Source organism: Castor canadensis, chromosome 16 (genome assembly GCF_047511655.1).
Source record: "Castor canadensis chromosome 16, mCasCan1.hap1v2, whole genome shotgun sequence".
Classification (NCBI taxonomy): Eukaryota; Metazoa; Chordata; class Mammalia; order Rodentia; family Castoridae; genus Castor; species Castor canadensis.
Genome location: NC_133401.1, coordinates 41,402,620 through 41,423,181, shown reverse-complemented (window position 1 = coordinate 41,423,181; position 20,562 = coordinate 41,402,620). Strand labels below are relative to the sequence as shown.

Sequence of the window (20,562 nt, the reverse complement as noted above, 5' to 3'; positions counted from 1 at the left end):
TTTGCAAAGCACAAAGTCCCTTCACTGCTGTTATACAATCGGAGGACCAGCCCGGGCACAGACCCCCACCCTAGGGCCAGCTCCCCACCCCGCCCCAGACCCTGAGATCCCTTCCAGGACAAACATTCCAGGAAGCCAACAAATGAAACTTTAAAAACAAAGTTGGCCATGAGGGAACAGAACCACCGTCCAAGCAACCCTCCGCAGGGGAGACCAGTGCGGCGTGGAGACCTGCCCAGGGTTGGGATCAGGGCGCCCCGTGAGGCGTGGTCTTCAGGGACCCCCGCGGCGCGCGGCACGCTGGGAGTTGTAGTCCTCACTGGCGTGCGCTCCTTGGACTGGGAAACCTGGCCTGGGCTGGGCTGGTATCCGCCGTGCTCAGGTCCAGGATGGCTCTAGCGATGGGCAAACGGGGGGTATGGGAAGAGGGGAGCAATCCCTCACAGTATCTCCGCCAGTCGCCTCGCCTTGTCATTGGAGTCTCCCCACTTCCTCCTGAAGAAGGTATCCTCGCTCCCATTTCGCAGACGAGAAATCTGAGGCCCAGAGAATGACCCACAGAGGGAGCCAATACCTGCCAAACCTGCTTTTTGTATGTCTACCCCCGACCTCCTCCCTGTGCCCAGGCTGGGGGAGGGGCACAAACGCTCCAGGAAGCGAAGATTCTTTGAACGGCCACGGAGTCGTATTATTTTCCCTATTTCACAGACGAGGAAACGGGAGTCAGTTCTTATCCAAGGTTACGGAGGCAGTAAGTGGTGGCTGAGATGCTAGGCCCAGGGCGCTTTGCCCCTGCAAGCCCTTTGCCGCCAGGCACCGAGTGGGCGTGACCTCCCCCACACCCCGAGGCTCCCGCCCGAATGGTACAGTCCAGGCAGGTCCATTCGCGCGGTAACAGGGAGAGAAGGGCTCGAGGCTCCCGCGCGCGTCCGTGTAGTGAGGTCCGTGGACGATCCCACTGTGCGGACCTACGGGGGGTGCCGCGGCCGGCGGCTTCCGGGCCGCATCCCGACTGGGTCCCGGGTTACTGCGGGAGCGACGCGCCGCCGCACGGTGTGGGTGGAGCCCCGCCGCGGCCCCAGGTAACGCCCGGCCGCGACCCAGTACGGGGCCAGCGAGGACGAAGAGGTTGGGGGCGGCCGCGGGCTGGCAGAGTAGCGCAGGGGCTCCCAGAGAGGCGTCCCTGAGCGTCCGCGCGGCCCGAGATCATTGTCCGGGTCCAAGATCGCTTTTCGGCCCCTGCGCTAGGTTCAAGTGTCCCGGCTCGGGATGCACGGCGAACTACAAGTCCCAATGAACCCCGCGCCCCGCGCATGCTCGATCACAGCCCCGGTCAGTTCTGACTTCAACTGGACCCAAGCGTTGGGTTGCGGGTGCTGCAGATGCTGTGAGGCTCTGTGGTCTCTCCTTGTGTCAGTCCTAGACATTTTACTGACTTTCCCTGTATCAGTCACTGTGGAGCCGGAGTGACCGCGGACCCCGGAAATAGCACTGCACCCCAGCGCCGTTTTTATTACTGCATTCAGGATGTCGGTACCCCGACAGGTGGAGGGGGTTTTCGTCTTGCCCAGAGTCACAAAATTTCCGTTGTCTAAGAGCCACTAAGCTCGAGTCTAGTTAGTGCCGAGGGCCAGGGAGGAGTTGAGAGAGGACAATTAGATGTAGGAAAATTTGGGATTCGACTGGACCCATCTCTCCGGGTCCGCCAGGCACTGCACTTCTGCAGTTTTCATCTCAAGACAGTGGTGTAATGTTTCCAGATTCCTTTGCAAACCCTGAGGGCTCCAGTGGTGAGAGCTGCGGGGTGCGGGCGAGTCAGAAAGGGGATCCCCCCACCATAACACACAAAGCTCACACATCCAAATGCAGATACAGACCTAGACAGTCGTCCAAGTACCTCCCGAGATGCTCATACAGTGAGAGTCATTGTTGCCTCATGAAGGCACACCTTTATCCCCGTTTTACACCTGGACAGACAACCTCAGAGGTTAGGGACTTCCTCAAGGTCATAGAGCTCAGAGGCAGTGCAGACTGCATTTAACTATTAGTGTAGTTCTGTCTGCTTGGTAACCTACAACAGATGAACAGTGCTGGGCCTACCCTAGGTGCTTGATATCCTCTGTCAGCAGTTACTGTCACTGCCCCCCATTTTACAGATGAGAGATTGAAGTAGAGAGCAAATAATTTATTCAGGGTCTTAAAGCAGGACCCAGAGTCCTGCACTGTAAGCCTAAGAACCAGAACATCTCTAGGAACACCCAGCACCCCCGCCCCCTTGCCCATCTGCACTGTGTGTATGTGTGATTGAACCCAGGGCCTTGAGCTTGCTAGGCAAGCTTGAAACTACTTGAGCCACGCCCCCAGCCGCCAGTCAGAGTTCTTTTTAAGGGAGGCAAAGTTTAGGACTCAAGGTGTATTCACTCCTGCCCTGAGCAGAGAGGACTGGGAAGGGGCCCAACAATCCCAACCCTGGTGTGTGAGACTTTGGGCTCCAGTCTGATACGCTTCGATTTCTTGGGAGGTCTGAGTCCTGGCTCTACCAGACTGTGCTGTGTGTCCCGAGGTAGCACCTCAATCGCTTGTGTCCTGCGGGCTCCGTCTTGGGCAGGTGACTGCCCTTCCTGTTTGGAGGAGGATTTGAGAGGACATGGAAGAAAGGAATGGAGTACTTTGTGATGGGAGGGAGGCAGATAGCCAGCCAGCTGTGCAGGCTCTTGGGTAGGTGGGAACCCTGATGGCGCTGGGCAGCCAGGCAGGAAATGAAGGCCACACCCTCCTCTTCCTGTCTTAGGCTGCCCAAGCCCCTCCCACCTGCAGAAGCCTGGAGGAAGGAAGCTCGAATGCAGCAAGTACTTGGTACGTGGAAGGGTCAGGGTTTCAGTCCTTCTGATGGATCTGTGGGACCTGGAACCCCTGTGGTCTCCTCTTGCCTTGGGCACATCTGCCCTTCTGATTCTTGAGCAGCCTCAATAATCAGGCAGGCATATGCATTTCATGAATCAAATTTCAGAACGCTATCCCAGGGCTTTGCCTTTTGATGGTGGGTGACACTGGGTGAGTCGCATCACCTTTCACCTCAGCCTCCTCTGTGACGTGGGCCAAATGCTAACACCTAGTTCTTAGGTCTTTGTGTGCCCTGACCTTGGTGGTCTCCCCTAGGACCTTGCATTTCTCCACACACCCTCACAGCAGGTGTGGGCCACCCCCACCTGTGGTTTCTGGGGCCCATCGGGCCACCCTGGGTTTTGTGGTGAGGGCAGTGACTTCCTGTTTCTGAGCACTCCTCTCCACCATAAGAGTAAACAGCACCTGCCTTCAGGGAGGTGGGGATGTGATGAGTGCACACTGTAGGTACGTGGGCCATACCCCACATTGGGGTTACACAGCATAGGATTTTGAAGCAAAATTCAGGTTGGGCTCCCTTCCCACCTGCTCCATACTGTTTCACATGTGCCCAGGAGCTTTCAGGTTAAGGGAAGATGTCACTGGTCTTTGGTCTTAGGGGAACTCCTAGGGACACAGGATTTACTTAGTCCCTTGCCAGGGACCAGACCCAGACTCCAGGAAGTAAATAAGAGGGTCATGAATGAGAAAAGATAAGGCAGGGGTTTCCTGGCCAAGTAGGAGTAAGGGCAACCCACAGCCCATTCGATCATCTGTTGCCTAGTATGAGCCAGGCCTAGACTGGGTGTTTGGGTCCTTCTGGAAGCTGGCAGGAGAGCCACACCTTTGTACTGTCTGGACGCAGTGTAAATAATGCTGGGTCAAGCAGGACCCGCTGGCTTACACCTGTAATCCAACTACTCAGGAGGCAGAGATCAGAAGGATCTTGGTTTGAAGCCAGCCAGGGTAAATAGTTTGGAGAGGCCCTATCTTGAAAATACCCAACACAAAACAGGGTTTGCAGAGTGGCTCAAGTGGCAGCACACCCATCTAGAAGTGTGAGGCCCTGAGTTCAAACCCCAGTATGATCAAAAAAAATAAATAATAATCCTGGGTCAAGAAAGTAGAACAAAGCTGGGCACTGGTGGCTCACGCCTGTATTCCCAGCTACTCAGGAGGTAGAGTAAGGAGGATTGAGGTTCGAAGTCAGCACAGGCAAATATTTCACTAGACCCTGTCTTGAAAAAACCCATTACAACAAAAAGCCTGGTGGAGTGACTCAAGGTATAGGCCCTGAGTTCAAACTGTAGTACCACAACAACAAAAAAAAGGAAAGTAGAACAAGCCAGTGGGTTAGGGAAAGCTTACAGGGGCTGTCTGAGTTAGTTCAAACCTTGCCTAGGAGTTTGCCAGAGGTGAGTACAGGGTGTTGAGGACAGACTAGGCAGATAGAATGACACAGTGGGTTGGTGGCTTAAAGGTCCATAACTGGGCCTGGGTGCTGGTGGCTCATGCCTGTAATCCTAGCTCCTCCCAAAGCAGAGATCAGGAGGATCCTGGTTTGAGGCCAGCCAAGACAAAACACGAAACTATCTCAAAAATACCCAACAAAGATAAGGGCTGGCAGAGTTGCTCAAGTGGTAGAGTGCCTGTTGAACAAGCTTGAAGCCCTGAGTTCAAACCCCAGTACTGTCAAAAAAAAAAAAAAAAGTCTGGGTATAATGGGCTGGATATGATGTTACATGCCTGTAATCCCAACTACTCAGGAAGTGGAGATCAGAAAGATTGCAGTTCAAAGCCAGCCTGGGAAAAAAGAAGTCCATAACTGGATTGGCTAAAGGGTACTTTTTTGAGGGTGGGGAGACTGGAGGAATTCTATGTCGCCTTCCACAAGTCACTTCCCCTCTGCTGGCCCGGAACCCTCACTTAGGAGTCTAGGTTGTGTTACCATGGGACTCTGGCCCTGTCAGCAAAGGCTGGATGTCAGGGCTGAGGGCTGGCGGAGTGGCTCTAGTGGTAGAGTGCCTGCCTAGCAAGTGTGAGGCCTAATTTCAATCCCCAGTACTGCCAAAAAGGGGCATTGTTAGTGAGACACACAATTGTGACAGGACTCTGTGCAAATTCAATGGCATGAGATGGCTAGGGGGCACCTAGCCTGTAGGCAGAGATGGGGGAGTTGAGTGCAAGTTGGGGACATCCCACACACAGCTTCATCAAAGAGGTGAGATGGAGGAAGAGAGGGAGGAGAGAGGGCATCACAGGCAGGGATGGCCAGAGGGACCACCAGCACTGTGTGTGAGAGAGGCTGGAAGAGGTGAGCCCAAAAAGATTGACAGGGAGTGTTTGTTAAGTGCATCCCAAGGCCAGTTTGCATGCAGTTGGCAGGAGGACGTAGTACAGGCTGAACCCCTATGAAAGCAGACAGGGCACCTTTGGATGTGGGAAGCGCTTCTGATTGCTCTTACATGGTGGCGAAAATAAAAGGCTGGAAGAGTCATGAGAGGAGAAGGAAGAGTTGAGGAGCTGATTAAAGACCATTATATGTGTGCACGCACAGTTTTAACTGAGGTGGACATTCTAAATAACATCTAGCACTGCATCATGAACTTGATCTTGTGTTCCTTGGAGATCTGCAAATAACCCTGTTACCACCCTCAGTCATTGTGTTGCTGGCTGCATATCTACACTAGTTGGTGAGTCAAAGACATTGTGAGCCCTGTGCTGGTGGCTTATACCTGTAATCCTAGCTACTTGGGAGGCTGAGATCAGGAGGATTGAGGTTCTAGGCCAGCCAGGCCAATAATTCACAAGACCCCATCTCCAAAATAGCCAGAGCAAAATGGACTGGAGGCCCGGCTTAAGTGGTAGAGCACCTGCTGTGCAAGCACAAAAGGCCCACCAAAACAAACAAACAAGACATTGTGATAAACATGATTCCCGAACTTCCTTCTGGATCCTTTCCATTGGCTAATTCTTCTGAGGGGGAACTTCTGACTTTTAAGGGAACAAAAGTTTATGGCTTAAAAGATTTAAAAAGAGGGTTTGGGAATGTGGTTCCAGGGGTAGAGCTCATGCGTGGCAAGTGCAATGCTCTGAATTCAAACCCCATAGCCAACAACAAAAAGACTCAAAACATACTCTTTTAAGTAATAATTTGTCAGGAGATTGTATTGTCTAGAATTTTTTTAAAAGGGGGGCATTTCCCTCAAAATAGTCATCCTCCTGACCCAGCTGTCCCTGGGGACAATTCTTAATCAGTTTCCCGTGTAGCCTTCCAGAAACATTCTATGCAGATGTGGTATATCCAATTAAAAATTGATAATACTGTTACATACTGTTCAGCATCTTGGCTTATTTTATTTTTAAATCTGGGATTATGAAATATACCAACAAGAAGCGTAGAAAACGAACCCCCACCCCGAAGCCCACCACACAGGTGAACAGACTTGCTTAGGGCAGACTTGGAGGTAGGCCCATGGCAGACAGCTGCCAGTTATTAGTTACATGGAGGTACTCACCATCCTTCATGAGACCTGCCCCAGCTCTGGGACAGTTAGGGCATTACTGATTCGTTTTGCTTATATAATTGATAAGGAGGGAACACCCCACTTTGTATGATATCCACCTGGGGACGCGTCCAGGGCCAAGCTTTGGCTTGGGTTCAGATCCCTGCTCTCCCCACGTCCCATCTGTGTTATCTGGGGTTCTCTTGATTGTCACTTTCCTCATCTGTAAAATGGACTGGCTGTCATAATTCCTAGTCTCACAGCTTCTGGGAAGGGCAGAAAACTTAACACAGACACTCCACTGGGCTTAGTTCCCATCATGGGTAGCTCTCCTCCGGGACCACTTACGCTCGCGGCCTCAGCCAGACGGACTAGAGCGCCGGGCAGAGGCAGTTTGGCCACACTGCGCCCGTTCCCCGCCCCTTTCCTCTGGCCACGCTGGGGGCGGGGCGGTTAAGACTGTGACGTCGGCGTGCGCAGGACCATTCCCCCCGCCCAACAGGCATTAGCTCGTTTGCATGGGTGGCCCATCATTGGTCTGTTGGGCAACCAGGGGCCGTCCCAGGATTTAAAGGCGCCGCTTAGTATAAACAAGGAGCTGTGGTGGCGAAGCCATGATGTCATCGTGGTCTTGCTGCTTTGGGAGGTGACGTCATCTCCGGGAAGGTTGCGGGTCCAGGTCTCTTAGGGCCATCCTAACCACTCGGGCGGCTTAAGAGGCTGCGCCTGCCATCGGAGATCAGCTCCATTGCATTTCAACGTTGCAGGTGGTGCCCTGTCTCCGAAGAGTTGACCATGACACAGTAAGTCTGGGCTTTGGCTCTAGTGGAGGGACCCATTTCTGTCGCCGGGAATCTGGGCCTCAGAAACGCGAGTAATTAGCGAGTTTGCACTAGTTGAGTTGTACTTAATCAGGCTTGTCTATCGAGGGGGGGGGTCTTCATCTTTTGTCAGGCCCTGTGACCCCGCCCCTTGCCTTTGACTGTGGTTGCTGTGACTTTAAATGAGAAGGTGGGGGCGAATTGGAAGGGTTTTCTTTTTTTTTTTTTAAATCTGCCTTTTAAGATGGCGGCCCGCTCGTCACGTGCCTGGGAGCGGGTAGTGATTGGCTCTCGGGGCCGCGCCGGGGCGGAACCCTAGGCGCGGGGCGGGGCCGCCGCGGGCTTGCACCGGTCTACGGTTTGCGGGAGCCTCCCGGCGCGCCCCCGCGAGTCCCCCTCCCGCCCGGCGCGCGACCCCGCTGCTTCGAATGTTGTGAATCAAATGTGGGGTTTGTTACATTCCGCGGCCGCCGCGGACAGTTCTTAAAGGGGCAGCCACGCAAACCAGCTGCGTCCTGCGCCGCCTCCCGCTCCCCTAGGGCCTGGACCGAGAGACTGACCGCGCGTGGGCCTCGCAAGAAGACGCCGTCCAGCGGACAACAAAGAGAGGGGGCCCCGGAAGGAGCCGGGCTGCCCCCATACAAGGGGGTGGGAAGGGGAGCACATTGTTTCGCAGGGCGGCGACTCTTAAAGGGTCCAGGCAGCACCCCTCTCACCCCCTGCCCATCTTAGCCATCTTAGATTGCGAACAAAGGAGTCAGCGTGTGGCCGGGCGGCCGAAGGTGAGTCGGACCAGGGCCTTTTAACTCCTGATACCCGCACCCCTGAAACTCCGGTTCCTGACCCTCGGGAATGGGGGCCGTGAACTAGCTGGCTCTGCAGGGGTTAATCTAGGGCGGTCCGGACTGGGGGCGGCGAAGCCCCTGAGATCAGGGACCCCCAGCGGCCCCCAAGGCCGGCCGGGTCTCCCCTCTCCAGAGGCTGAGCGCTGCGGTTGGAGAGGAAGGAGCCGCCCCCTCCCCCTGCGGCCGCCACTTCCTTTGTTGTTGCTTTTGTCTCACGCCGAGCACATGGTCCGGGATCCTCGGCTCTTAAAGTCACAGCGCTCCGGCCCTGGCGCTGCAGTCTGGCCTCTCTCCTTCAGTGTCCCTCCGAGCGTGGTACAAAGGAGTAAGAGGGTGACGAGGGAAGCCCTCTCGAGACAGGTGTCGAAACCTAAGCCAACCTTAGGGAGGGGTGGCTTTGGAAGCTCCGGAAGGAGCCCCACAATTTGCGTCTGGCCTGCCTTGGCGAGGAGCCTGCCCTCAGGGGATGCTGGTTTCCTCCTCCAACTACTGTGCCCACCTGGTTTCTTGCTTCTTGTCTTGTGTCTTCTGGCTTTTTAGGGTCGCTGTGGGGAGGAGAGATTTCCATCCCCACTTTACAGTTGCGGCGACCGAGACTTACAGAAACGAAACGATTTCCTTGACCAAGGTCACCCAGGGAGTCTAAGCCGGCTGAGTGTGGTCTTCCCGCCCTCAACTGCCTTTCGGCCCCTCACGTTGGGGAGCTCCTCTTTGGAGTGGGGGTGGTGCTGGGAAGTGGTGGGGAGGGCTTCTCTTCCTGCTCATGCCCCTAGGGTTTGACTGCTTTTATGCGAAAGGGAATGCCTGTTCCTGCAAATTGACCCCAGGCCCAAATGACAGGGCAGGGACTCCCTGGGCCAGGGTGGGTAGTGCTTGGGGCACTGGACATGTTGGGGTGGGGGGGCCGATAGGGGTGCTTTTAACTGCAAAGTGAGGTGCCTGCCTCCACACAAGATGGACTCAGAGATGGGACACTAGAAGACACATTTACAAAGACGGTTGAGAGCACAGTGTGGGAGGTGTACAAAGGCAGTGGCCAGCCAGCTACCCTAGCTGTTTGACCTTGAACAAGTTACTAGCGCTCAGCCTCACTTCTCCACAGCAGTCACTCACAGGTATCAGCAGACAAGCGCTCCTCACCTTTTTTGGCTAGGGCTTTTCCTCTGGCTGCTGCTGCCACAGCTGGGGGAGCCTGGGTCCAGGGGGCCAGCCAGGACCGATAAATCCTGTTCCTCTTTGGCTTTGTGGTCTAGAGCCAGTTTCTTCTTTATTCTGGGCCTCAGTTTGGTCAACTGTGAGGTGGGTGTGTCCCCTCTGTTCCTGGGAGGACTTCCAGGAACTCCTCCCTTCTAGCATATTTTCTCTGCCTGCTGCAGCACTTGCGGGGGTACCCAAATTCCACTTGGTGTTTGGGGATAGAGGTCAGCATGTCTTTTGGGGGTCTGTCTTGTTTGTTTTTTCGGTGCCAGGGTTAACTCAGGACCACTCCACCAGCCCTATTTTCATGATGGGGGTTTTTCAAGATAGGGTCTTGCACCTTTTTGCCTGAGCTAGCTTCGGACTTCGATCCTTCTGATCTCTGTCTCCTAAGTAGCTAGGGTTACAGGCATGAGCCACTGGTGCCCAGTGTTTTTTTTCTTTTTTGACTGTACTAGAGTTTGAACTTAGGGCATCTGCTCGCTCTGCCAGCCCTCGGCATGTCTTTCCAATAGTGATCAGTCACACCCCACCTGAGTTTAGTGTTTACACTGCAGTGGATTCTGCTGTGCCTTTGGGACAGTCCTTTTGGCAGTGCTCTGAGGATAGATAATGGATTATTCTTACTTTGTAGATGAAGAATCTGGAACTCACAGGAAACCATATGACCAAGGTCTTCGGCCAACGCTGGCCAGAAGTTGGGGGTGTTAGGTGTTGGATTGTGCAGGATGATTTTTGGCACCATCGCCCACAATTTGATGCCCTCTGGTGGTCTGGTTTTCAGCTCCTCACCCTCTTCCCTTCCCTAAGAAGTGGGTACCCTTGTAGGGGGCTGATCACAGAGCACGTTCCCATAGACCTGAACCCCTGGGGTCATTACCCTGAGTCTTGGCACCACTTAGCAGCCTGGCTCGGGAGGAGCAATTGAGGACACTGGCTGCCACGCTCTTGGTGGCTAATCCTGGGTGCTCACAGTCAGACAAAGGTCACGGCCAGAGCACTCACAACTCCAGCTGACTATTTACCTCAGCTCTCTGAGCCTCCATGTTCTTACCTTCAAGGGTGGCCTTGAGAATGCCAAGTTGGCCTGTGGGAAATTCAGTTCTTATCATTACTATTCCTCACTTGCAGAGCCCCAGGCTTCCAGGATCTCTGAGGTCAGCGAGGGCCAAGCTTCCCAAACCAGGCCATGCCATAGGAACTGCTGGGGAGTTTGATGGTAAAAATCCAGGTGCCCTTATTTGCCAGCCATCCGAAGATTCTAACCCAGAAGGTCTAGAGTGAGCAGAGGTCTGTTGTTTCAGTTATTTGGGGTTTCCTCTGAGCCTCCCTTGGCCTTTGTTTGCTTGACTAGATTGGCAGCAGGAAGTAGGGGGGCTGTGTATGCACATGTGCCTAACGATGTGCACTTAGCCTGTGCTGAGGGTCACAAACTCAGTCACCAACGGTGGGCAGGCAGAGAATGGGCTGGATGACCTAGAATCAAAGCTCATGCTTCAAGTGAGGCCAAAATGAGCCCAATGGGACCAGATTTCCCCTTGCCACCAAAGGCCAGGGGCTTTTTGTAATATTCTAGTCTCTTGTGCCCCGTACTGGGGCTTGAACTGGGGCGTACACCTTGAGACACTCCACCAGCCCTTTTTATGATGCATTTTTTCGGGATAGGATCTCGCAAGCTGTTTGCCCGGAGTTGGCTTCGAGCCTCGATCCTCCTGATCTCTGCTGCCTCCCGAGTAGCTAGGATTGCAGACGTGAGCCACTGGTGCCTGGCATAGAATCTCGGCTTTTAATCACTGGCACCAACATGATCACTGCCAGGTTGTGCTTTGGGCCTGTGTGATAAACTTTCTTAAGTGCACATTTGTCATCCTGGGCCCTGCCCACCCCCTCTGCTGGGTGATCAAGCCATAGAGTTAGCAGAAGTGTAAATTCTAGGCCAGGTGCCAGTGGTTCATGCCTGTTATCCTAGCTCCTCAGGAGGATCTCGGTTCAAAGCCAGCCTGGGCAAATAGTTCATGGGACTCTATTTCAGAAATACCCAACACAGAACAGGACTCAAATGGTAGAGCACCTACCTAGCAAGTGTGAGGCCCTGAGTTCAAATCCCCAGTACTGCCCGCCCCCCAAAGAAGAAGTGTGAATTCCAGCTGTACACTTCCCAGCGGTGTGAACTGCCATGTAAAGTGGAGAAGGGACCCTTGTGCAGACTCAGGGTAGGGTCCAATCTTGGCCCAGCAGAAAGGAAATGGTTCTTGCTGCTCTTGGTCCCCGTTTGATGTACCCTCCAGCTTTTGCAGGGCCTGAGAATTACAGAGTGTTCCCTGCCAGGGTCTCTTCCCAACTTCTAGAGTTAATGGGTAACTCCATGCTCTGACCCATTCCTACTCAACTCTCTCTGTTAGGGTCTCGTTTCCCCTTTTTCTCAGCAGACCCCACCACCCACTTTGGGGGCTACAGTGGGGCCTCCAGAGCAGAGGCCTGTTTGCTTACCAGATCCAGCAGGCTACCAATGGCCAGCTTCCCTCCTTACCTCCTATGAAGCTTTGGGCTGGCCCTCTGGGGACAGGCTTGTAGTTGGCCCATTCTCCTAGCTTTTATACTGTGGGGCCTGGGGCAGGTCTCTTTGCTTAGCTGAACCTCAGGAAAATGTGCTAATGATACTTTCCTTAAATAGTAGCTGAAGTCACCCCTGTTAGGCACTGTGGGAACAGGTGAGAGAAGGAAAGAATACTAAGTTACTTTGGACTGAACACTCCCCGGGGAAGGAACCACTATGTCAGAACTACTTTATTTTTCTTTTGGCAGAACTGGGGTTTGAACTGAGGGCTTCACTCTTGTTAGGCGGGCTTTCTTAACCACTTGAACCTCTCCTCCAGCTCATTTCAGAACTTCTTACTGGATATAGGGGGAGGAGAACCAGGCCCCAGGCCTCTTTGGGATCCTTTCTGAGCCAGCCAGGAGGAAAGGAGGAATACATGCCCCTGGCACAAGGCTGAGGGTGATCCTTGCCCCCATCTCTCATACCAGGACAGAGTGTCCTAGAACCACCTGGCCCAGAAGCAGGCTCAAGCCTGTGAACTTGTCACAAATCTTGAGGAGACGTGGTCCCATTTCACAGAGCAGGAAGCTGAGGCCTGGGTTCCCTGCAGGCTGAGTCTGTCACAGGTCTATCGGCACTTGGTCGCAGGGACGTGATGACCATCTCTAGCCCCCAGAATTGCTGCTGTGGTTGAATCGGTCTCCCTGACCCCTATTTGGCAATCGACTGGGTTTCTCCAGGCCTTAGTTTCTTTGTCTCCTTGTCTCCTAGGATTGTGAGCCCCGGCCCAGCCCCTCCACCTCCCTGCCCCCCTGATGCGACCATGGGCTCTGGCAGTGACTAGGTGGCCACCATCTGCCCCTGTGGCTCAGCGACAAATTTCCACAGGGCCCAGCAGCACTCCAGGCCAGCTCTGGGGAAGGTAGGAGGGGAGGCTTCTAGTCCTGCAGCTGGGGTGGCCAGCTTGGGTGGGGCACAGGGCCCTATGAGCTATCTTCTCTCCCAAGTGGGGTTGTGACCCTGGCTTCTGTCCCTGCTCTATGAGTGAGTTGCGCCCCCTCGTCCTACCGGGGCCTCCTCTCTGTGGTGCAGCCTCGGCCGTCAGGGCCCCCTGGCCAGCCTGCCTGCCCAGGATGAGCGCTTACCCTCCCAGCAGCCGCTGCCCCGACCACCACACCTCCCCATAGAGGAGCACCGAGCCTCGGCTCCTGCCGGCAGGAGCCCCCGAATGCTGCACCCAGCCTCTCAGCAGAGCCCGTTCATGGTTGATCTCCACGAGCAGGTAGGCAGGACACCTCCCCAGTCCCCTGCAGCCTCAACTGTGGCAAGCCAGTGTGAGAAACAGGCAACCAGCCCTTACTCCACCTTGCTTTCCACATTGCATGTTAACAGGAGGCTCTGCAAGCCTAGTTTTATAGTCAGGTAAACAGGCCTGGAGAAGGGCAACACAGTGAGGGTTCCCAGAGGGTTCTTTCTTCCCTGGGGTGTGTGGACAGGGGACATTCTGGTCTGTACCTGGGTAGGTGCCTAGTTTGAGAAGGGATGGGAGCTGAGCCTGCTAGGACTCACGTGGCAGCCCACATGGGTAGGCTTCCTCCCTATAGTTCACTGGTGTTCTTTCCACTCAGGTGCACCAGGGACCTGTCCCTCTGTCCTACACAGTCACCACAGTGACCACCCAAGGCTTCCCCTTGCCTACAGGCCAACACATCCCTGGCTGCAGTGCCCAGCAGCTCCCAGCATGCTCCGTGATGTTCAGTGGGCAGCACTACCCACTCTGCTGCCTCCCACCTCCGGTGAGTGAGTGCTGTCTCCTGCGTCAGACGCAGGTCATGCTGTCTGTCCCAGCATGTCTGTGCAGGCTGTCAGGGTGCCTGCCTGGCCTCCAGGCCTCAGCCCTTCCCAGCCAAGTATGCATGTTCACACATAAGGACAGTGTTCGTGGGCTCAGGGACCTCCCTGCGCCCTGGTGCCTGCCATATGCATTGGCAGAAGCGTTGGGGGACAGGCAGGCTGTGAGCCTTAAGAAGTGCAGCACCTTGCCCAGGTGGCCGAGGGCAAGATAGGGCTTCAGAGCTGCTGTCACCCCTAGCTTTGTGTGTGCAGTGAGGATGTTTTGCTGGGTGGAGTGTCCCCTGGCCCTCGTCACAAGCATGGAGCCCAGCCCAGAACGTTGTCCAGCCCGGCCCCTCTCTCAGCAGCTGATCCAGGCATGCACCATGCAGCAGCTCCCTGTGCCCTATCAGACCTACCCCCACCTCATCTCCAGTGACCACTACATCCTGCACCCCCCACCGCCCGCCCCACCACCCCAGCCTGCCCACATGGCACCTCTTGGGCAGTTTGTATCGCTGCAGACTCAGCACCCACGGATGGTGAGTGGGGGTGGCTGTGATGCTGGGGGTGGGGGGTATGGCGAGGGAAGGGGTGTGGGGAATCTCCTTGTCACCAACGGTGGCTTACCCACCCCTGCCTTTTCCAGCCCTTGCAGCGCCTGGACAATGACGTGGACCTGCGGGGGGACCAGCACCCCCTGGGCAGCTTCACCTACTCCACCTCTGCCCCCGGCCCAGCCTTGTCGCCGTCAGTGCCCCTGCACTATTTGCCCCATGATCCTCTACACCAGGAGCTGTCCTTTGGTGTGGTGAGTGCCACCATCCATCCCCTACCCGGGCTCTGGGGCAACCCAGAGGCAGGCCATGGGCTGACCTTTGCCCTGCCCCATCTCACAGCCATATTCCCACATGATGCCACGGAGACTGGGCACCCAAAGATACCGCCTGCAGCAGCCACTGCCCCCACCTCCGCCTCCACCTCCTTATTACCCCAGCTTCCTGCCCTACTTCCTGTAAGTACCAGCACGTCTGTCCCACTGTGTGGTGCCCTGTTCTCCTGGGGCCTCCGCTGGTCCCAGCAATCGGTCTTGAGTGCCCAGTTGGGTTCCTTGCTCCTCCTACACTGTCCTGGACAGAATCTAGGGTCCTCAGTGTACACTGTGCTGAGCTCTGGACTTTTGTTTGCGTGGACAGAAGTAGGGGAGAAGTTGGTCCCCCCAACTGACCTTGACCCTGGGCCTTCTTACCTGCCCTCTAGTTCGATGCTGCCAATGTCACCAACAGCAATGGGACCCACCATCAGCCTGGATCTAGATGTGGACGATGTAGAGATGGAGAACTATGAGGTCCTTGGCGTCCATGCTGGGAGGCGGGGCTTGGGGCCCTCCAGCACGCGGCACTGCTGACACCCCCCTGCCCATGTTTAGGCCCTCCTGAACCTGGCGGAGCGGCTGGGAGATGCCAAGCCCAGAGGCCTCACCAAAGCAGATATAGAGCAGCTCCCGTCCTACCGCTTTAACCCGGACAGTCACCAGTCAGAGCAGACGCTGTGAGTACCCTGCCCCAGAACCACTGGGCTACACCCACCCTCTGGTGAGCCTTCTGTCAGCGGTCTGCACAGGGGTGACACTCTGTGCCCCTCTCCAGGTGTGTGGTCTGCTTCAGTGACTTTGAGGCACGACAGCTGCTCCGAGTCCTCCCCTGCAACCACGAGTTCCATACCAAGTGTGTGGACAAGTGGTTGAAGGTAGGCAGCCGTGTGGGCTCTCCAGTGTCCCAGCCATGGTGTGGTGAGGGGGTGGGCAGGTATGGAGTTTCCTTCACATCCTCACTAGGCAGCTGAACAGAAACCAGTGGGATGGGGCTTGATGAGAATGAAACCTGACTCAAGGCTGTCCCCCGCAGGCCAACCGGACATGTCCCATCTGCCGGGCCGACGCCTCTGAGGTGCCCAGGGAGACTGAGTGAGATCCTACGGCTGCCCATGAGAACCCTGGCCGAAGCTCTGGAAACTAGGGATGGAGGGGGCCAGGCCTGCCTCATTGTTCCCACCTGCGACTCCAGAGCTGGTGACAGGGTCACCCCACGAGAAGCGCCTGCAATAAGCCCCCTGCATTTGCCAAGCTCCAAAGACTCCTACCCCATCTGCCTGCCTGTGCCCACCATGGAGCTGCCTGGGTGTGCCCACCTCAGTCTCCCTCCTGTTTTCCCCAGGGTGGTCCTTCCTGCCGGCACTGGGAGCCAGGGTCTGCTCCCTCAGTGTGGCTGGAGGAATCCTTGATGCCAGGGTGAGCAAAGTGGTCGCTATCCTGGGTCACCTAGTCTCTGCACTGAAATGCTGTGCCCACTGTCCAGGTGGCACTGCTCCAGGTATGCGGTGAGATAGTGGCCTAGGGCCATTTTCTAAGTCCCAGGGCTGAGTTGTCCTTCTGGACCCCAGAGAGACTCAGGCAGCCAGCCCACCTGGACTGCTGTGCAGTGAGTCTGGCTCCCTGAGGACCCTCAGCCTAGGCACAGCATTCCAGCCCCAGGTTGGAAGGCGTGCCCAGCCAGGCTTCTTGAGCACCTGGGGCCCATGTGCCCCAGGGCCATGCTGGGCAGAGCAAGTCCCTGTGTTCTGGTGACAGCTCCTCCACCAGTGACAGGGTCCAACCATGCCTGATATCCCCACTCTGTCATTTTTGCATGAATGTGAGGCGCAGCAGTTTTTGTTTATTCATTTGGCCCAAAATTGTGTGTAGAATTTGGGGGTGTGGATATTTAAGACAATTTTTTTCTTTTGATTGAAGGAGGGAGGGTACTGGGACCAACCAGGACTGAATGCCCAGGGGGTGCCAAGGAGGTCAGGTGGTGCTGCCTGGCCTGCATGTATGTGTGCAGCTGGCGCTGCACTGGGTGGCTGGCGGTCATGGGTCAGGGTTGGGGGTCTGTGCTCAGCTGACAACTGCCATGCACTGTACTGCACATGTCCCTAGAGCCTACCAGGGACCGTACGCTTTTCAGGGCATTTCTTCCTCTCCAGACAGGGCCCATCTCCCACCTGCCTGGGTGACTCTCCAAGGAATCCCAGGAAGACAGGGACCAGGGAGAGGGCCAGGGGACTCCCTCCCAACCTGGTCCCTGTCTTCCAGAGTCTAGAGGAGACGCCTGTAGGGCCCAGCCAAGCTCCCTTTCCTCTTTCCCTGGCTCTATTCCCTTCTGTACCCCAGCTGGGGTTGCTGCCCTGAACGAACTGCGTGTGGGGCGGCACATCCTAGCAGGCAGCCCTTGGCGCCTGCTGCCTCAGGGATGCTCCAACCACCCTCGTTCTCCCCGCAGCGGCCCTGGCTCCCTGCCTCCCATCCCAGCCTGCCATGGGACCCATCAGCCTGGTCCCACCCCGTGGAGAACCCAAAGTCTTACTGTATATAACTCCAGGTGACATTTCTATATATTTATAGCAGTGTTGAAAAACCCACGTGTTTTACACAGAGCACCACCCTCTCCAACCCCCCTCCCTTCCCCACCCCAACAAAAGGTTTTCAAACCCTTATGCTTCCTGGGGCAGGTGGAAACGGCTCATGGATTGTGTTGGCTGCAGAGGTGATTCCAACGGGCAGCTAATGGGGGAACAGCATTTTTAAAAAAAAAAAAAAAATCATAAAAAAAAGATTTATGAAACAATTATTTAGGATGTTTGTGATTTGCTGACCTTGCTATAGATGCCACGTTACCAATGATCTCCTGTGGTGGGGCTGTCACTGTTTACTCTCTTTATTTACCAACTTCCGGCCTAGGCATGACAGTGGGCACCTTCCCCCAGCACTGGCTGGGCCCAGCGCCTGTGTTCTGTGTTAAAAAGGTTTTATATATATGTAATTACATATATGTAGAAATATATGTAATTTTGGGGGGCCCTGTTCCTTGCACATTTTACAGTTACCTCATTTTCCCCATATATGTATTTGAGAAAATGCTAATATATAGAGAAAAAAATGGTTCTTAAAGCTTAAATGTGTGGTTTTTTTCCCATTCCATTGGATTCACATTGGTTTGTAGCATTTAACATGACTAGTATGTTGTATTATATATATGTGTATACTGATTGAAATTTTTAACAGATTTGTACTTTTTTTAAAATGAAAGTTGCTAGTTCTGCTTGACCAAGTAGTGCAATCATTATTTTTTTTAATATTGTTGCTGATTTCAGAGGGATATTCACTAATAAATGTATGATGTATACCAAGTGTCACAAAGCTGCCTTCGGCTGCATGTGTTCTTTCAGAGAAAGATGGGGGTGGGGAGCAGAGGGGACATGATGAGATGGGGGCGGAAGCACTTGCTGCTGTGGATCCCCTGTTCAGGAGCACTGCCAAGCCAGCACAGTGGTTACTTTTTTTCTGGGGCATTTGCCTCACTTTGACTCAGTCAGGATTTTGTTGGTAAGTGACAGTATCCTGTCTAGCTGGTTTAAGGAAGTACATCCCGTAGTGATCCTGACCATGAAACTGAGGTAGAGGCTGTGCTGTGGCTCTGGTAGAGCCCTTGCCTCACATATGCCAGCCCTGGGTTCTATCCCCAGCACCACAAGAAAATAAACTAGAGGTAGGTTGTTGCCTACCCCTGACTGGTTCAGGGGACTTGGGTCTGTCATCAGGAAACAAGGTCTCTTACCTCGTAATGTTGGTATCATCTCTGGGGGGAAAACACTTTCTTAGGGAATCCATTAGGATTTGTGGAGTCAGTCTTGGTAGCCAGCTTTGGTTGCGTGCCCAAACCTGACTTGCGAGGCTTCTGTCTGCACTACAGCAGCAAGATGGTCAGGCCTGCTGTACCTACCACCCACCCTTAGACCCACTGAACAGGGACTTGCACCTCTCACCTTATACCGAGGCTTGTGGAGATGAAGCTGCCACCAGGGCGACACCACAGGGGCCTGACGTGATGGCTGTGCTCCTCTTACCACAATGGTGTCTGGTGCTGCAGGAGTGTTGGCTGACTAGTGCATGTCAAACAGCATGGTCTGGAGGAGCAGAAACCTGGGTTGGGAGGCCTGGGACTTTGTATCTGTGGTGCCACTAGCTGGAGCTTGGGTCAGGACGCATCTCTCAGTTTTTGGATCATCTGCAAACCAGGGTCGGGATCAGTTGAGATGTGGCCTAAGTGTATTTCAGGACAAGTCCAGTGGGGGTAAAGCAAGGGCTGTGGTCAGACAAGTCGGTCAAGTAACAGGAGTCTCATCCCAGGGCTCCCTGGCTCTTTGGCTGCTGTACTTGTATAGATTTTACACACTGTATTTCCTACATTTGGTTTGTTCATTTGGCCACCTGTACAGCCAAAGGTACATACCCCAGAGCACAAAGGGACATGGTAGATTAGGCCAGGGGTAGCAAGTGAGTTCCCAGGGCCCTTGAGGGCTGAGGAAATTGTGAAGCAGGGAAGTCTCAAAGCTCTTTTTAGGATTTTAAAAGCTGAGGAAAATATCACATGTTCATATCAATTAATGCAAAACATTTTTTGACAAAATTTACCTTTTCATCTATGATAAACAGCCAGATACTGGAGTGTGAGAGTACATGTCTATAATCCCAGCAGGATGCAGAGGCGGGAAGACTGAGAGTTGCAGCCTAGTCTACATAGTAAGATTGTGACTCAAAAAAAAATAAGAATTCAGCCAGCTAGGAAAAGAAGGTGACTGCTTTAACTTGACAAGGAGCATCAACAAAAGGCTCTGGAGCTAACTGTGCTCCATGGTGAAAGCCCAGCTGCTTTCCTGAGATAGGACACAGCAAGGAAGCCCACTCTTCCTTTGCTCAACAGTTCCCTGAAAGATGATCTGATGGAAATCTATGTAGAAAATCCCAAAAATGTTCCAAAAAACAAACTCAATTCAGCGGGTTGAAGGACAAGACCGACATAAACAACTGCATAAGCCGGGCACAGCAGCTCATGCTTATAGCCCCAGCTATGCAGGAGGCTGAGACAGAAAAGTCCTCTGAGCACTGAAAGTGGGCAATATAGCAAGACCCATGTTTTTAAAAAATACAGAAAATGGTGTTTCTGTAGGCTAGCAATGAATACAGAGAAATTAAAAATATTTCTGATCAAAAATGAAATAAGTTTTTAAGTATAAATTTAACAAGACTTGTATGCTGAAAACTACAATCATATCTAATATCTAAATAAAGAGCATGTTCTTCCATTGGGATACTTAACATAGTAAGGTGTTTCTTCCCAAATTGGTCTGTAGGTTTAATGCAATTCCTATCAAAAGTTTCAGGAAAGGTTTTGTTTTGTTTAAGACACAACATGGGCTGGTGGAGTGGCTCAAGTGCAGGCATGGGTCCCTAAATTCAAACCCCAGTGCTGCCAGAAAAAAAAGACATGAACCTACTTATCCTAAAATGTATATGAAAAGGCAAAAGAACTACAGTAGCAAAAACCACTTCCTAAAAGAACTGGCAAGAATCCCTGTACCTGATACTAAGATGTAACACATAGCTGCTTACTCATGATAATGAGCAGAGGGATAAACAAATAGGTGGATGGGACAAAATGAGGAGAGGGGAGGGGAGGTCAACCTACATAAGGACAATTCATTTTCTAAAATTTATTTTTTGCAATACTGGCGTTTGAACTCAGGGCCTCATGCCTGCTAGGCAGGCACTGTAACACTTAAGCCACTTCACCAGCCCTGTTTTCTGTTGGGTATTTTCAATACAGGGTCAATTGAACTGTTTGCCCAGACTGGCCGTGAACCCCAATCCTCCTGACCTCTGCCTCCTCAGTAGCTAGGATTACAGGTGGGAGCCATCAGTGCCTGGCCCGATTTTTTTTTTTTTAATTGTGCTGGGGTTGCATTGTGGAATTTACAGAAGTTCTTACAATATATCAAGTAAACTGGGCACTGGTGATTTATGTCAGAGATCAGGAGGATCTCTGTTCAAAGCCAGCACC

The 20,562-nt window shown here is 53.7% G+C and overlaps 1 protein-coding gene across 9 annotated transcripts; it reads left to right on the top strand.

Annotated features, from left to right (window-relative positions):
• Nucleotides 1–350: 350 nt before the first annotated feature.
• On the top strand, nt 351–17,861 carry Rnf44 (ring finger protein 44). 9 transcript variants are annotated; one of them, XM_074058709.1, is made up of 11 exons: nt 351–504; nt 12,563–12,713; nt 12,884–13,073; nt 13,420–13,587; nt 13,990–14,166; nt 14,274–14,435; nt 14,524–14,639; nt 14,885–14,972; nt 15,054–15,175; nt 15,274–15,373; nt 15,532–17,861. In XM_074058709.1, exons 2-11 carry the CDS (start codon nt 12,607–12,609, stop codon nt 15,592–15,594), a joined length of 1,293 nt encoding a protein of 430 aa, XP_073914810.1. In that variant the 5' UTR covers nt 351–504; nt 12,563–12,606; the 3' UTR covers nt 15,595–17,861. The 9 variants fall into 9 exon arrangements, with proteins under 9 accessions (XP_073914810.1, XP_073914811.1, XP_020018391.1 ...); XM_074058710.1 differs by having other exon boundaries at nt 354–592; XM_020162802.2 differs by lacking the exon at nt 351–504 and adding an exon at nt 881–1,082.
• The last annotated feature ends 2,701 nt before the right edge of the window (nt 17,862–20,562 follow it).

Bases quoted from the DNA above. Each gene is read 5' to 3' on its own strand.
- Rnf44 (XM_074058709.1), top strand. From the start codon at position 12,607: ATGCGACCATGGGCTCTGGCAGTGACTAGGTGGCCACCATCTGCCCCT. The intron at 12,714-12,883 runs GTAGGAGGGGAG...TCTGTGGTGCAG, and splicing joins CCAGGCCAGCTCTGGGGAAG to CCTCGGCCGTCAGGGCCCCC. The intron at 14,436-14,523 runs GTGAGTGCCACC...CCCATCTCACAG, and splicing joins AGGAGCTGTCCTTTGGTGTG to CCATATTCCCACATGATGCC.